Genomic DNA, 18,227 nt, shown 5'->3' with positions numbered 1-18,227 from the left:
TATTACTCTGTTATCTATAGCACCTTTAAATCATAAACACTATTACTCTGTTATCTATAGCCCCTTTAAATCATAAACACTATTACTCTGTTATCTATAGCCCCTTTAAATCACAAACACTATTACTCTGTTATCTATAGCACCTTTAAATCAAACACTATTACTCTGTTATCTATAGCCCCTTTAAATCATAAACACTATTACTCTGTTATCTATAGCCCCTTTAAATCATAAACACTATTACTCTGTTATCTATAGCCCCTTTAAATCATAAACATTATTACTCTGTTATCTATAGCCCCTTTAAATCATAAACACGATTACTCTGTTATCTATAGCCCCTTTAAATCACAAACACTATTACTCTGTTATCTATAGCACCTTTAAATCAAACACTATTACTCTGTAATCTATAGCACCTTTAAATCATAAACACTATTACTCTGTTATCTATAGCACCTTTAAATCATAAACACTATTACTCTGTTATCTATAGCACCTTTAAATCATAAACACTATTACTCTGTTATCTATAGCACCTTTAAATCATAAACACTATTACTCTGTTATCTATAGCACCTTTAAATCACAAACACTATTACTCTGTTATCTATAGCCCCTTTAAATCATAAACACTATTGCTCTGTTATCTATAGCCCCTTTAAATCATAAACACTATTACTGTTATCTATAGCACCTTTAAATCATAAACACTATTACTCTGTTATCTATAGCCCCTTTAAATCATAAACACTATTACTCTGTTATCTATAGCACCTTTAAATCACAAACACTATTACTCTGTTATCTATAGCACATTTAAATCATAAACACTATTACTCTGTTATCTATAGCCCCTTTAAATCATAAACACTATTACTCTGTTATCTATAGCCCCTTTAAATCATAAACACTATTACTCTGTTATCTATAGCACCTTTAAATCATAAACACTATTACTCTGTTATCTATAGCCCCTTTAAATCATAAACACTATTACTCTGTTATCTATAGCACCTTTAAATCAAACACTATTACTCTGTTATCTATAGCCCCTTTAAATCATAAACACTATTACTCTGTTATCTATAGCACCTTTAAATCACAAACACTATTACTCTGTTATCTATAGCACCTTTAAATCACAAACACTATTACTCTGTTATCTATAGCCCCTTTAAATCACAAACACTATTACTCTGTTATCTATAGCACCTTTAAATCATAAACACTATTACTCTGTTATCTATAGCCCCTTTAAATCATAAACACTATTACTCTGTTATCTATAGCACCTTTAAATCATAAACACTATTACTCTGTTATCTATAGCACCTTTAAATCATAAACACTATTACTCTGTTATCTATAGCACCTTTAAATCACAAACACTATTACTCTGTTATCTATAGCCCCTTTAAATCATAAACACTATTACTCTGTTATCTATAGCCCCTTTAAATCATAAACACTATTACTGTTATCTATAGCACCTTTAAATCATAAACACTATTACTCTGTTATCTATAGCCCCTTTAAATCATAAACACTATTACTCTGTTATCTATAGCACCTTTAAATCACAAACACTATTACTCTGTTATCTATAGCACCTTTAAATCATAAACACTATTACTCTGTTATCTATAGCCCCTTTAAATCATAAACACTATTACTCTGTTATCTATAGCCCCTTTAAATCATAAACACTATTACTCTGTTATCTATAGCACCTTTAAATCATAAACACTATTACTCTGTTATCTATAGCCCCTTTAAATCATAAACACTATTACTCTGTTATCTATAGCACCTTTAAATCAAACACTATTACTCTGTTATCTATAGCACCTTTAAATCATAAACACTATTACTCTGTTATCTATAGCACCTTTAAATCACAAACACTATTACTCTGTTATCTATAGCACCTTTAAATCAAACACTATTACTCTGTTATCTATAGCACCTTTAAATCATAAACACTATTACTCTGTTATCTATAGCCCCTTTAAATCAAACACTATTACTCTGTTATCTATAGCACCTTTAAATCATAAACACTATTACTCTGTTATCTATAGCACCTTTAAATCACAAACACTATTACTCTGTTATCTATAGCCCCTTTAAATCATAAACACTATTACTCTGTTATCTATAGCCCATTTAAATCATAAACACTATTACTGTTATCTATAGCACCTTTAAATCATAAATACTATTACTCTGTTATCTATAGCACCTTTAAATCATAAACACTATTACTCTGTTATCTATAGCACCTTTAAATCATAAACACTATTACTCTGTTATCTATAGCACCTTTAAATCACACACTATTACTCTGTTATCTATAGCACCTTTAAATCATAAACACTATTACGCTGTTATCTATAGCACCTTTAAATCACAAACACTATTACTCTGTTATCTATAGCACCTTTAAATCATAAACACTATTACGCTGTTATCTATAGCACCTTTAAATCACAAACACTATTACTCTGTTATCTATAGCACCTTTAAATCACAAACACTATTACTCTGTTATATATAGCCCCTTTAAATCATAAACACTATTACTCTGTTATCTATAGCACCTTTAAATCATAAACACTATTACTCTGTTATCTATAGCACCTTTAAATCATAAACACTATTACTCTGTTATCTATAGCCCCTTTAAATCACAAACACTATTACTCTGTTATCTATAGCACCTTTAAATCAAACACTATTACTCTGTTATCTATAGCCCCTTTAAATCATAAACACTATTACTCTGTTATCTATAGCCCCTTTAAATCATAAACACTATTACTCTGTTATCTATAGCCCCTTTAAATCATAAACATTATTACTCTGTTATCTATAGCCCCTTTAAATCATAAACACGATTACTCTGTTATCTATAGCCCCTTTAAATCACAAACACTATTACTCTGTTATCTATAGCACCTTTAAATCAAACACTATTACTCTGTAATCTATAGCACCTTTAAATCATAAACACTATTACTCTGTTATCTATAGCACCTTTAAATCAAACACTATTACTCTGTTATCTATAGCACCTTTAAATCATAAACACTATTACTCTGTTATCTATAGCACCTTTAAATCATAAACACTATTACTCTGTTATCTATAGCCCCTTTAAATCATAAACACTATTACTCTGTTATCTATAGCCCCTTTAAATCACAAACACTATTACTCTGTTATCTATAGCACCTTTAAATCAAACACTATTACTCTGTAATCTATAGCACCTTTAAATCATAAACACTATTACTCTGTTATCTATAGCACCTTTAAATCAAACACTATTACTCTGTTATCTATAGCACCTTTAAATCATAAACACTATTACTCTGTTATCTATAGCACCTTTAAATCATAAACACTATTACTCTGTTATCTATAGCACCTTTAAATCATAAACACTATTACGCTGTTATCTATAGCCCCTTTAAATCACAAACACTATTACTCTGTTATCTATAGCACCTTTAAATCACAAACACTATTACTCTGTTATCTATAGCACCTTTAAATCACAAACACTATTACTCTGTTATCTATAGCCCCTTTAAATCAAACACTATTACTCTGTTATCTATAGCACCTTTAAATCAAACACTATTACTCTGTTATCTATAGCCCCTTTAAATCACAAACACTATTACTCTGTTATCTATAGCCCCTTTAAATCAAACACTATTACTCTGTTATCTATAGCACCTTTAAATCACAAACACTATTACTCTGTTATCTATAGCCCCTTTAAATCATAAACACTATTACTCTGTTATCTATAGCACCTTTAAATCATAAACACTATTACTCTGTTATCTATAGCACCTTTAAATCATAAACACTGGAGTTGCAAGGTTTTCATGCAGCAGCAACAGTAGGTGATGTTGTGCACGTGTTGATCAATACCCTGAATTCCCATTTCCTGTTTATCATCTCACACACCTGTCCCGTCTCACACACCTGTCCCTCCTCTGCAGAAGAAGCCGGCACGGAGGCGGTACGAGAATTATGGGATGTACTCCGACGACGACGCCAACAGTGACGCGTCCAGCGCCTGCTCCGAGAGGTCGTACAGCTCCAGGAACGGAGGAGCCATCCCCACCTACATGAGACAGACGGAGGACGTGGCCGAGGTCAGGGTTCACAGAGAGAGATGTAGAGACAGAGACACTAGAGAGAGATGTAGAGACAGACACTAGAGAGAGATGTAGAGACAGAGACACTAGAGAGAGATGTAGAGACAGAGACACTAGAGAGAGATGTAGAGACAGAGACACTAGAGAGAGATGTAGAGACAGAGACACTAGAGAGAGATGTAGAGACAGACACTAGAGAGAGATGTAGAGACAGAGACACTAGAGAGAGATGTAGAGACAGAGACACTAGAGAGAGATGTAGAGACAGAGACACTAGAGAGAGATGTAGAGACAGAGACACTAGAGAGAGATGTAGAGACAGAGACACTAGAGACATTAGAGAGAGATGTAGAGACAGAGACACTAGAGAGAGATGTAGAGACAGAGACACTAGAGAGAGATGTAGAGACAGACATTAGAGAGAGATGTAGAGACAGAGACACTAGAGAGAGATGTAGAGACAGAGACACTAGAGAGAGATGTAGAGACAGAGACACTAGAGAGAGATGTAGAGACAGAGACACAGAGACACTAGAGAGAGATGTAGAGACAGACATTAGAGAGAGATGTAGAGACAGACACTAGAGAGAGATGTAGAGACAGAGACACTAGAGAGAGATGTAGAGACAGAGACACTAGAGAGAGATGTAGAGACAGAGACACTAGAGAGAGATGTAGAGACAGAGACACTAGAGAGAGATGTAGACACAGAGACATTAGAGAGAGATGTAGAGACAGAGACACTAGAGAGATATGTAGAGACAGAGACACTAGAGAGAGATGTAGAGACAGAGACACTAGAGAGAGATGTAGAGACAGAGACACTAGAGAGAGATGTAGAGACAGACACTAGAGAGAGATGTAGAGACAGAGACACTAGAGAGAGATGTAGAGACAGAGACACTAGAGAGAGATGTAGAGACAGAGACATTAGAGAGAGATGTAGAGACAGAGACACTAGAGAGAGATGTAGAGACAGAGACACTAGAGAGAGATGTAGAGACAGAGACACAGAGACATTAGAGAGAGATGTAGAGACAGAGACACTAGAGAGAGATGTAGAGACAGACACTAGAGAGAGATGTAGAGACAGACACTAGAGAGAGATGTAGAGACAGACACTAGAGAGAGATGTAGAGACAGAGACACTAGAGAGAGATGTAGAGACAGAGACACTAGAGAGAGATGTAGAGACAGACATTAGAGAGAGATGTAGAGACAGAGACACTAGAGAGAGATGTAGAGACAGACACTAGAGAGAGATGTAGAGACAGAGACACTAGAGAGAGATGTAGAGACAGAGACACTAGAGAGAGATGTAGAGACAGAGACACTAGAGAGAGATGTAGACACAGAGACACTAGAGAGAGATGTAGAGACAGAGACACTAGAGAGAGATGTAGAGACAGAGACACTAGAGAGAGATGTAGAGACAGAGACACTAGAGAGAGATGTAGAGACAGAGACACTAGAGAGAGATGTAGAGACAGAGACACTAGAGAGAGATGTAGAGACAGAGACACTAGAGAGAGATGTAGAGACAGAGACACAGAGACACTAGAGAGAGATGTAGAGACAGAGACACTAGAGAGAGATGTAGAGACAGAGACACTAGAGAGAGATGTAGAGACAGAGACACTAGAGAGAGATGTAGAGACAGAGACACTAGAGAGAGATGTAGAGACAGAGACACTAGAGAGAGATGTAGAGACAGAGACACTAGAGAGAGATGTAGAGACAGAGACACTAGAGAGAGATGTAGAGACAGAGACACTAGAGAGAGATGTAGAGACACAGAGACACTAGAGAGAGATGTAGAGACAGAGACACTAGAGAGAGATGTAGAGACAGAGACACTAGAGAGAGATGTAGAGACAGAGACACTAGAGAGAGATGTAGAGACAGAGACATTAGAGAGAGATGTAGAGACAGAGACACTAGAGAGAGATGTAGAGACAGAGACATTAGAGAGAGATGTAGAGACAGAGACACTAGAGAGAGATGTAGAGACAGAGACACTAGAGAGAGATGTAGAGACAGAGACACTAGAGAGATGTAGAGACAGAGACACAGAGACACTAGAGAGAGATGTAGAGACAGAGACACTAGAGAGAGATGTAGAGACAGAGACACTAGAGAGAGATGTAGAGACAGAGACACAGAGACACCAGAGAGAGATGTAGAGACAGAGACACTAGAGAGAGATGTAGAGACAGAGACACTAGAGAGAGATGTAGAGACAGAGACACTAGAGAGAGATGTAGAGACAGAGACACTAGAGAGAGATGTAGAGACAGAGACACTAGAGAGAGATGTAGAGACAGAGACACTAGAGAGAGATGTAGAGACAGAGACACTAGAGAGAGATGTAGAGACAGAGACACTAGAGAGAGATGTAGAGACAGAGACACTAGAGAGAGATGTAGAGACAGAGACATTAGAGAGAGATGTAGAGACAGAGACACTAGAGAGAGATGTAGAGACAGAGACACTAGAGAGAGATGTAGAGACAGAGACATTAGAGAGAGATGTAGAGACAGAGACACTAGAGAGAGATGTAGAGACAGAGACACTAGAGAGAGATGTAGAGACAGAGACACTAGAGAGAGATGTAGAGACAGAGACACTAGAGAGCGATGTAGAGACAGAGACACAGAGACACTAGAGAGAGATGTAGAGACAGAGACACTAGAGAGAGATGTAGAGACAGAGACACTAGAGAGAGATGTAGAGACAGAGACACAGAGACACTAGAGAGAGATGTAGAGACAGAGACACTAGAGAGAGATGTAGAGACAGAGACACAGAGACACTAGAGAGAGATGTAGAGACAGAGACACAGAGACACTAGAGAGAGATGTAGAGACAGACACTAGAGAGAGATGTAGAGACAGAGACACTAGAGAGAGATGTAGAGACAGAGACACTAGAGAGAGATGTAGAGACAGAGACACTAGAGAGAGATGTAGAGACAGAGACACTAGAGAGAGATGTAGAGACAGAGACACTAGAGAGAGATGTAGAGACAGACACTAGAGAGATGTAGAGACAGAGACATTAGAGAGAGATGTAGAGACAGAGACACTAGAGAGAGATGTAGAGACAGAGACACTAGAGAGAGATGTAGAGACAGAGACACTAGAGAGAGATGTAGAGACAGAGACACTAGAGAGAGATGTAGAGACAGAGACACTAGAGAGAGATGTAGAGACAGAGACACTAGAGAGAGATGTAGAGACAGAGACACTAGAGAGAGATGTAGAGACAGAGACACTAGAGAGAGATGTAGAGACAGAGACACTAGAGAGAGATGTAGAGACAGAGACATTAGAGAGAGATGTAGAGACAGAGACACTAGAGAGAGATGTAGAGACAGAGACACTAGAGAGAGATGTAGAGACAGAGACACTAGAGAGAGATGTAGAGACAGAGACACTAGAGAGAGATGTAGAGACAGAGACACAGAGACACTAGAGAGAGATGTAGAGACAGAGACACTAGAGAGAGATGTAGAGACAGAGACACTAGAGAGAGATGTAGAGACAGAGACACAGAGACACTAGAGAGAGATGTAGAGACAGAGACACTAGAGAGAGATGTAGAGACAGAGACACAGAGACACTAGAGAGAGATGTAGAGACAGAGACACAGAGACACTAGAGAGAGATGTAGAGACAGACACTAGAGAGAGATGTAGAGACAGAGACACTAGAGAGAGATGTAGAGACAGAGACACTAGAGAGAGATGTAGAGACAGAGACACTAGAGAGAGATGTAGAGACAGAGACACTAGAGAGAGATGTAGAGACAGAGACACTAGAGAGAGATGTAGAGACAGAGACACTAGAGAGATGTAGAGACAGAGACATTAGAGAGAGATGTAGAGACAGAGACACTAGAGACACTAGAGAGAGATGTAGAGACAGAGACACTAGAGAGAGATGTAGAGACAGAGACACTAGAGAGAGATGTAGAGACAGAGACACTAGAGAGAGATGTAGAGACAGAGACACTAGAGATAGATGTAGAGACAGAGACACTAGAGAGAGATGTAGAGACAGAGACACTAGAGAGAGATGTAGAGACAGAGACACTAGAGAGAGATGTAGAGACAGAGACACTAGAGAGAGATGTAGAGACAGAGACATTAGAGAGAGATGTAGAGACAGAGACACTAGAGAGAGATGTAGAGACAGAGACACTAGAGAGAGATGTAGAGACAGAGACATTAGAGAGAGATGTAGAGACACAGAGACACTAGAGAGAGATGTAGAGACAGAGACACAGAGACATTAGAGAGAGATGTAGAGACAGAGACATTAGAGAGAGATGTAGAGACAGAGACACTAGAGAGAGATGTAGAGACAGAGACATTAGAGAGAGATGTAGAGACAGAGACACTAGAGAGAGATGTAGAGACAGAGACACTAGAGAGAGATGTAGAGACAGAGACACTAGAGAGAGATGTAGAGACAGAGACATTAGAGAGAGATGTAGAGACAGAGACACTAGAGAGAGATGTAGAGACAGAGACACAGAGACACTAGAGAGAGATGTAGAGACAGAGACACTAGAGAGAGATGTAGAGACAGAGACACTAGAGAGAGATGTAGAGACAGAGACACTAGAGAGAGATGTAGAGACAGAGACACTAGAGAGAGATGTAGAGACAGAGACATTAGAGAGAGATGTAGAGACAGAGACACTAGAGAGAGATGTAGAGACAGAGACACTAGAGAGAGATGTAGAGACAGAGACATTAGAGAGAGATGTAGAGACAGAGACACTAGAGAGAGATGTAGAGACAGAGACACTAGAGAGAGATGTAGAGACAGAGACACTAGAGAGAGATGTAGAGACAGAGACACTAGAGAGAGATGTAGAGACAGAGACATTAGAGAGAGATGTAGAGACAGAGACACTAGAGAGAGATGTAGAGACAGAGACACCAGAGAGAGATGTAGAGACAGAGACACTAGAGAGAGATGTAGAGACAGAGACACTAGAGACACTAGAGAGAGATGTAGAGACAGAGACACTAGAGAGAGATGTAGAGACAGAGACACTAGAGATGACTTGGCGCTGCTGTGATGGCTGCCTTTCTGATCGCTCCGACGAGACTGTGCTTTATTTTGTTAATTTTTATAGTATTAGGAGTTTTATTTGCACCAACTGTTGGTGCATTATATGTGTATGACCGTCAGTCAATCATTGACATTGGATTACGGGAAACTTACCAACTGGATTACTCGCTGGATCAACTTTCCGAACCACATCAATGGCCGGAAGAAATCCTCCGGAGACTAGGACCGGATCCTTTGTTCCTAGACCCCAGGAAAAGACGTCGAGGAAAAAGGTCTGGGATCCGAAACAGGCTGAGATCCAGACGACACCGTACACCACTTCCCAGTATATTGCTAGCCAATGTACAATCAATAGACAATAAACTGGATGACATCCGAGCAAGGATTCAATATCAAAGAGACGTTAGGGACTGCAATGTCCTTTGCTTCACCGAAACTTGGCTAACACCGGAGGTTCCAGATCACGCGATTCAACCAACGGATCACTTCTTTATCCATAGGAAGGATCGGACACAATCAGAGTCCGGTAAACAACGTGGTGGAGGTATTGCCTTCATGTTTAACAAAAATTGGAGTGATCCAACGAATGTGAAGGAATTATCCAACTACTGCTCCCCAGAACTGGAATATATAACCATCAAGTGTCGTCCTTTCTTCCTCCCGAGGGAGTTAACGGCGATCGTCCTGGTCGGAGTGTATATTCCACCGCAAGCCAACAACAACGCCGCGCTCTCCAGACTACACGACGAGGTAAATAATATACAAGCGACGAACGTTAACGCCGCCATTTTAGTACTGGGAGATTTCAATAGCGCCAATCTGAGAAAGGTATTGCCTGATTTCTACCAGCATGTGACTTGCAACACCAGAGGCGGTAACATCCTAGATCACTGTTACACGCAATTTAAAGGTGGCTACAAGGCTCATTCTGATAGTGGCTTTGGCAAGTCAGATCACGCATCCATTTTCCTTACACCAAAGTACAGACAAAGAATTAAAAGTACTCCCGTAGTCTCGCGAGAGGTGCAGAAATGGGATGTGACGTCAGAGGATACGATCCGGTCAGTGTTCCACAACACAGACTGGATTGCATTCCGCGACACAGATAACATTAATGCCTACACGGAGACAGTGCTGGACTATGTCTGTACTAGGGTGAAAGAAACAATCCCCACTACCAAAATGAAAGTTTACCCAAATCAAAAACCCTGGGTAGACAAATCCGTCCGTGAAGCTCTGAGAGAGCGCACCAAAGCATACAATGACGGCCTAGTGGCAGGCAACATGAATGACCACAAGGTGGCGCAACACAACGTAAGGAGGACAGTGTCAGAGGCCAAACGGCGCTACAGGGATAAAATTGAACTCCAGTTTGAACAAGCTGACTCTAGAGCTATGTGGCAGGGGCTCAAAACGATGACAGACTACAAAGGCGCCTCCCTCAAACTGAACAATGACATCTCCTTAGCAAACGACCTCAATACCTTCTATGCGAGGTTTGATGCTGGTAATAACAACACCAGCTCACAAGCCTCGGCAATGGGGGGGGGGGGTCGGCTGCTGATGGAGGCGCAGTGTTCAGGGTAACAGAGCATGAGGTGAGGCGGACCTTTAAAAAAGTGAATATCAGGAAGGCAGCAGGTCCGGACGGCATCCCCGGCCGCGTCCTAAAAGTCTGTGCCGACCAACTGGCCCCAGTATTCACTGACATATTTAACCTGTCCTTAGAACAGGCTGTCATCCCCACCTGCCTGAAGAAGTCCACTATTATCCCTGTACCCAAAAAATCCAAGCCTGCTTGCCTCAACGACTACCGCCCTGTAGCTCTCACCTCCATAGCCATGAAGTGCTTTGAGAAGCTAGTAAAGGGCTACATCTGCTCCTCCCTCCCCATCAACATGGACCCCCTGCAATTTGCATACCGCCCCAACAGGTCCACGGAGGACGCCATATCCCATGTGCTGCACACAGCAGCATCACACCTGGACAAGAGGCAGGGGAACTATGTGAGAATGCTATTCATCGACTACAGCTCGGCATTCAATACCATAGTCCCCTCCATACTCATAGCCAAGCTCAGGGACCTGGGCTTGGGCTATGACCTCTGCCAGTGGGTCTTGGACTTCCTGACTGGCAGACCCCAGGTGGTGAGAGCAGGCAACTGCACCTCCTCATCCATCACCCTCAACATAGGGGCCCCCCAGGGCTGTGTTCTGAGTCCCCTCCTCTACTCCCTGTACACACACGACTGTGTGGCTCAGCGGAGTAGCAATACAATCGTCAAATTTGCTGACGACACAGTGGTGGTGGGCCTGATCTCTGCCAACGACGAGAGGGCCTACCTGGAAGAGGTCAAGGTCCTGGCGGGATGGTGCCAGGAAAACAGCCTCTCCCTGAACGTCAGCAAAACAAAGGAGATGATTGTGGACTTCAGGAGGTCGGGGGTCAAGGACTACAGCCCCCTCAGCATCGACGGGGCACCGGTTGAGAGAGTCAACAGCTTCAAGTACCTCGGAGCCCACATATCCGAGGACTTGAAATGGACCATACACATTAACAGTGTGGTGAAGAAGGCACGACAACGCCTCTACTTCCTCAGGCGCCTAAGGAAGTTCCAAGTCAGCCAGAAGATCCTTAAGAACTTCTACTCATGTACAATAGAGAGCATCTTGACCGGCAACATCACCTCCTGGTTTGGGAATAGCACTGCAAAAGACCAAAGCAGACTACAAAGAGTGACACGTTCAGCCGAACGCACAATTGGAGGGGGGCTCCCCACTCTCCAGAACATTTACAACAAGCGTTGCAAGGGGAAGGCTAAGAGAATTATTAAGGACTCGAGCCACCCGAACAACTGCCTCTTTGAACTGCTGCCGTCAGGCAAGCGACACAGGAGTCTCAAGGCGAGCACAGAAAGACTCAGAAGTAGCTTCTATCCCCAGGCCATCAGGCTGCTAAACGAACAATGAATGAACACTACACAACAACAACCACCAAACACACATAGCACACACATCCACACGCACACACTCACTTTAAACAAACACACTGTAGCACCCACTACACACACTTTATAGCACACACCCACTTTAAACAAACACACTGTAGCACCCACTCCCCACACTTTATATTTATGGATGAAGGATTGCACTACAACTCGTACACCTTACTGTAAATTGTACCTAAAATTGTACCTCATCCCATTTCTGCTTTGCACTAGATAGTACTGTACATTAGTACACTGCATAGTATTGTGTATTGTATATTATATGGTAACTCAGAACATTGTACATATGTCTATACCGAACAACTGTGACCTCATTCTTCTTCTAAATTCATGCTATATTATGTTATTATGTTATTTGATACTATCTTGTCTAGCACAGTCTCTGGAGCGTAACAGTAAGAAGCATTTTGTATGAAAGTATTCTGTACTTCTGTATGACAACTATTAAAGAACTTGAACTTGAACTTGAACTAGAGAGAGATGTAGAGACAGAGACACTAGAGAGAGATGTAGAGACAGAGACACAGAGACACTAGAGAGAGATGTAGAGACAGAGACACTAGAGAGAGATGTAGAGACAGAGACACTAGAGAGAGATACAGAGAGACAGAGACAGAGACATTAGAGAGAGATACAGAGAGACAGAGACAGAGACATTAGAGAGAGATACAGAGAGACATTAGAGAGAGATGTAGAGACAGAGACACTAGAGAGAGATGTAGAGACAGAGACACTAGAGAGAGATACAGAGAGACAGAGACGGAGACATTAGAGAGAGATACAGAGAGACATTAGAGAGAGATGTAGAGACAGAGACACTAGAGACATTAGAGAGAGATGTAGAGACAGGGACATTAGAGAGAGAGATGGATATATAGATGGATAGATAGAGATCTTTATTGATAATGAACATATATACAAGTATACATATAGAGCCCCACCATTATCAAAAGGATAAAAACGCAAGAAAGCTTACAGCTTGTTTCCATTGTGGTCCTTCAGATTTCTGTGAGTAAAATGTAGTGGTGGGTGTCTGCCTGGATGTGTGTAGGTGTATGAGAGCCTGTGGGTAAAGTGAGGGTGTGCCCACCACGCAGGGGGGGGGGGGGGGACATAGGGAGATAAAATACAATGAATACAAATAAAATATATACCCCTCAAAACATAATAAACTACCTTAAAAATAAATAAAAACAACTAAGATAAATAAAATATAATTAAACCCATGTTCAGGAATGAGTTCTGCCCAATGCATCTTTTAAATGTTGATGGGACTAGATCTGTAGTGTGGATGTAGAGACAGACGGAGGACGTAGCCGGTTGCAGTCAGTCGTTGCTCCAGCTGGCAAGCAGGCCAAGAAGATGCTTAAAAAACAGCTTGAATTGTATCCTTCGAGTGACATCCTTGAAAATGAAAAATAATGCTTGGAAAAGTACTTAAACGTCCTTGAATTTAATTTTGCAATGTCTGTGGGAACCCTGATATTATGTCATGTTGCCTATAGCTGTCTCTACAAGCCTGTCTCTCTGTCCCTCTCCAGGTGCTAAACCGCTGTGCCAGCGCCAACTGGTCCGAGAGAAAGGAAGGGCTTCTGGGCCTCCAGGCGCTGCTCAAGAACCAGCGCACGCTCAGGTACACTGTTGTCGGAGATATGAATCGATAGGAATAACGTACTCAGTCAAGGGGATCCGGATAATATGGTTTATTATTAGCCAGATAGATCAAATATGTACAAGATGGTTAGAGACATGGCTGAGTGGCTCTCACTCAGGTGATCAGCTAAAGGACCCAGGAGGACGAGAAGAAAGAAAGACGTGGGGAGGGGCCCTTTATAGTGAGGAGGGGGGGGACACAGGAGAGGGGAGCGGAGGAGGTGAGCTCTGTATTTCCTCCACACTGTCCTCCACTACAGACTCAGGTTGGGTTCCCTCCACTACAAACTCTCAGGTTGGGCTTCCTCCACTACAGACTCTCAGGTTGGGCTTCCTCTACTACGGACTCTCAGGTTGGGTTCCCTCCACTACAGACTCTCAGGTTGGGTTCCCTCCACTACGGACTCTCAGGTTGGGTTCCCTCCACTACAGACTCAGGTTGGGTTCCCTCCACTACAGACTCTCAGGTTGGGTTCCCTCCACTACAAACTCTCAGGTTGGGCTTCCTCCACTACAGACTCTCAGGTTGGGTTCCCTCCACTACAGACTCTCAGGTTGGGCTTCCTCCACTACAGACTCTCAGGTTGGGTTCCCTCCACTACAGACTCAGGTTGGGTTCCCTCCACTACATACTCAGGTTGGGTTCCCTCCACTACAGACTCAGGTTGGGTTCCCTCCACTACAGAATCTCAGGTTGGGATTCCTCCACTACGGACTCTCAGGTTGGGTTCCCTCCACTACAGACTCAGGTTGGGTTCCCTCCACTACAAACTCTCAGGTTGGGCTTCCTCCACTACATACTCTCAGGTTGGGTTCCCTCCACTACAGACTCAGGTTGGGTTCCCTCCACTACAGACTCAGGTTGGGTTCCCTCCACTACATACTCAGGTTGGGTTCCCTCCACTACAGACTCAGGTTGGGTTCCCTCCACTACAGACTCTCAGGTTGGGTTCCCTCCACTACAGACTCTCAGGTTGGGTTCCCTCCACTACAGACTCTCAAGTTGGGCTTCCTCCACTAGAGATTTAAAGAGGATCTTCTTAATGATTGCATGCGGGAAACACTATTTGCCTAATCTGAGAAATCTGTAGAATTGTGTTTCCCACATGGTCCTCTTTAAATCTAGTGCTGACCAGATAGATGTGCTTATCATTTTAAAGGGGACGTGCATTGCTATTCCTTGCACTATTTGGGCAACTTTACACAATTCCTGTGAGTCTATTGAACACATCTGTAAGGTTTTTTTCTTTTTCAAAAAAAATTCATTGTTTTATATTTCTAATTTCTAAAACCATAATTTTTCTCCCTTTGGATTTCAGGCTGTGTTGGCCTGGCTCCGCCCATAAGCACTTTGAGTGACAGTCATCCACACAGTCTGCGACTGGCACAGAGAGAGATGCGTCTCTACTTTTCGTAGCTCCATTTCTGCAGACCCCTCTCTGATTGGTTGAGCTCCATTTCTGCAGACCCCTCTCTGATTGGTTGAGCGAAGCCCCTCTCTGATTGGTTTAGCTCGTCACGCGGTAAAAGGCGGATGTAATGTTATCATATCAAGAAGATAAAAAGAAATGTACTACCAGATTTGCGTATAACGTTATTTCGCGTAACTTCGCGGTTTATTCATAACGTTATGCACATTTCACAACACAGCCAGCTGTCAAACTGTACATTGTAACGTTTTTTCGCGGTTTATTCACATAACGTTATTTCACGTGACAAGTTCAACTTGTTTACACTCCCCACTTACTGTAACTGTACCATGACGCACTCCCCACTTACTGTAACTGTACCATGTTCTACATATAACCTCATCTCATGCACCTTGTTGTGTATCCTGTTTATTTTTCCTCATTATTATATTCAGAGTTAATTATATTGTTTACACTTTCTTTCTTCTATTATAACACTGCCCATTTGATGTTCCCAAATCATATTCAGAAAGTATCACAGAGACTTCTATTGACCAAGGAATTAGTTATTATTAGTAAGACACAACATTTCAATCAAACATATAATAACATGTGTTTCATCATACCAACTGATCCTGGTGTGACAATACCTAACATTTAGATTAACCCAGTTAATGCCTTAACTAGACAGTTACAATGTAACATTTAGATTAACCCAGTTAATGCTTTAGACAGTTACAATGTAACATTTAGACATCTTTTCCAGAGTGTGTAGTTTCAGGTGGTTTCATCATTGCGTTGGATGACGCCTCACTGAATGTGATCTGTCTCTGTGTCCGCAGTCGCGTTGAGCTGAAGAGGTTGTGCGAGATCTTCACCCGGATGTTCGCCGACCCGCACAGTAAGGTACGGTCGCATGCAGCGCAAGTACTCTGCTCACGCAAACACGCGCTCATACACCCCCACGCGCACACACATGCACTCACACACCCCCACGCACACACACACACACACACACACTCACCCCCACGCACACACACACACACACACACTCACACACCCCCACACTCACACACCCCCACGCACACACACACACACACTCACACACCCCCACGCACACACACACCAGCGTTTCCGTTAGCCGGTAATTACCGGTTTTTGACCGGCAAAATCTGTTGAAGTCCGACATATTTAATCTCTCCGGTCATAATGTCCGGTGAAAATAATTCCCTCTAAACACAATTAGATTATTTGAATTGTATTAAAATAGGCTAAAATTAAATAGCCTATGCGATGAACGAAACAAACTATCATTAAGCAGCCGGTCTAATAATGACATTGTCTTGTCAGCGCGAGCTGGCTGCTGATATATTTGCGAGAAGCATCCATCTGCCGGCCGGCAGGGTGCAGTACTCCAATTCAGCCATTGGCAATTCAGCTGTTGGGTGGGGGCGCTGCTGAGCGGTTTCCAGACCGGACCTAAAAACACTGCTGCTCCATGCTTCACGTAAATATATCAGCAGCCAGCTCGCGCTGACAACAGAATGTCATTATTAGACCGGCTGCTTGGTGAAGCAACGATGAAACAAATGATTGTTTCGTTCAGCGCATAGGCTATTTAATTTTAGCCTATTTTAATACAATTCAAATAATCAAATTGTGTTTAGAGGGAATTATTTTCACCGGACATTATGACCAGCACCAAGTCGTTGGGAGGTGGAGATATAAATCACGCAAACCCACGATAATGTTCAGTTCTTCGCTTGATATAATTAATATAAATGTCCAATATAACGGAATTCGTTAGCTCATAAAAATGTGATTATAACAGACTGCTGTTTATTAAGGTCGGGCAGACTGCCCACCGACACCTCAAGTCGGCAGCAGCACGAAGTCTCGAGGGACTTATTTTATTTGGAATATATTAATGACTGTATATACGCAAAAGTAGCCTAGTTTTAAGTTAAAATATTATAAATGCCTTGATGATGTCATTCTTTATATAGGCATATCAATTGTTTTTAAGCTCAATAAACTCTGACCGGAATTTATCCCATTTGTCCGGTAGATTGAAATCTACCGGACACTCAGACCTGCAAAAAAAAATTCTAACGGAAACCCTGACACACACACACACTCCCATACTCACACCCCCCCACACACTCACACACACACACACACACACACACACACACACACACACACACACACACACACACACACACACACTCACACACACACACACTCACACACCCCCACACACACTCCCACACACACTCCCACACTCACACACCCCCACACACACTCACACACCCCCACGCACACACACACTCCCACACTCCCACGCACAAGCTCATAACACTGTATACTCATTATTCACTTTCAATTTCACCTTGGTTTTTTGGGTATATATCCCACTTTCATCCACTATACCGGATTCTGCCGAAACCTGGAGGAGTGTGAAGCCTCACACACATAAACCCATCAATCTGCAACGACACACAGCTCTAGAGTGACACACCTGACACACACACACACACACACAAGCACACAGGCATGCACAGCGAGCGACGGTCGCTGACCGGTCCCCTTTTTAACGGCATGCCACGCCTGCGTTTTTACGTGTGACCTTCACTCAACCCTCTCCGATGTCCAAAAATGCAATTTTGCTCCGTGTGTCTCTCTCGCTCTCACGTCGGCCAATCCGCTGGCCGCTGCGCTCACTCTCTGCGTTCACTGTCTGCAACCCGCTCTTCCGCCCCCTGCTGGCACCTGTGAGAGGAGACACTGACCGCACACACACACACGGTCTCATACACACACACACACACACACAGGCTGGAGCCGCCTCTGTTCTCTCTGACTAACTTGCTGCGGGTTTCGCCATCTTTCTAAC

At 42.4% G+C, this 18,227-nt stretch overlaps 1 protein-coding gene across 8 annotated transcripts in view; it reads left to right on the top strand.

The window, feature by feature from the left end:
- clasp2 (cytoplasmic linker associated protein 2) overlaps positions 1 to 18,227 on the top strand; it is a 199,473-nt gene that overhangs the window by 106,441 nt on the left and 74,805 nt on the right. For all 8 annotated transcript variants that reach the window (XM_084313566.1, XM_084313565.1, XM_084313564.1 and 5 more), the window contains 3 exons: positions 4,020 to 4,175; positions 13,811 to 13,902; positions 16,174 to 16,237. In XM_084313566.1, the coding sequence (XP_084169692.1) occupies positions 4,020 to 4,175; positions 13,811 to 13,902; positions 16,174 to 16,237 (312 nt within the window). The remainder of the gene's footprint in view (positions 1 to 4,019; positions 4,176 to 13,810; positions 13,903 to 16,173; positions 16,238 to 18,227) is intronic.

Source organism: Notolepis coatsorum, assembly GCF_963971535.1.
Source record: "Notolepis coatsorum genome assembly, chromosome: 4".
In the NCBI taxonomy this organism is placed as follows: Eukaryota; Metazoa; Chordata; class Actinopteri; order Aulopiformes; family Paralepididae; genus Notolepis; species Notolepis coatsorum.
The sequence above is the reverse complement of the archived record's forward strand: the minus strand, read 5'-3'. Positions and strand labels throughout refer to the sequence as shown.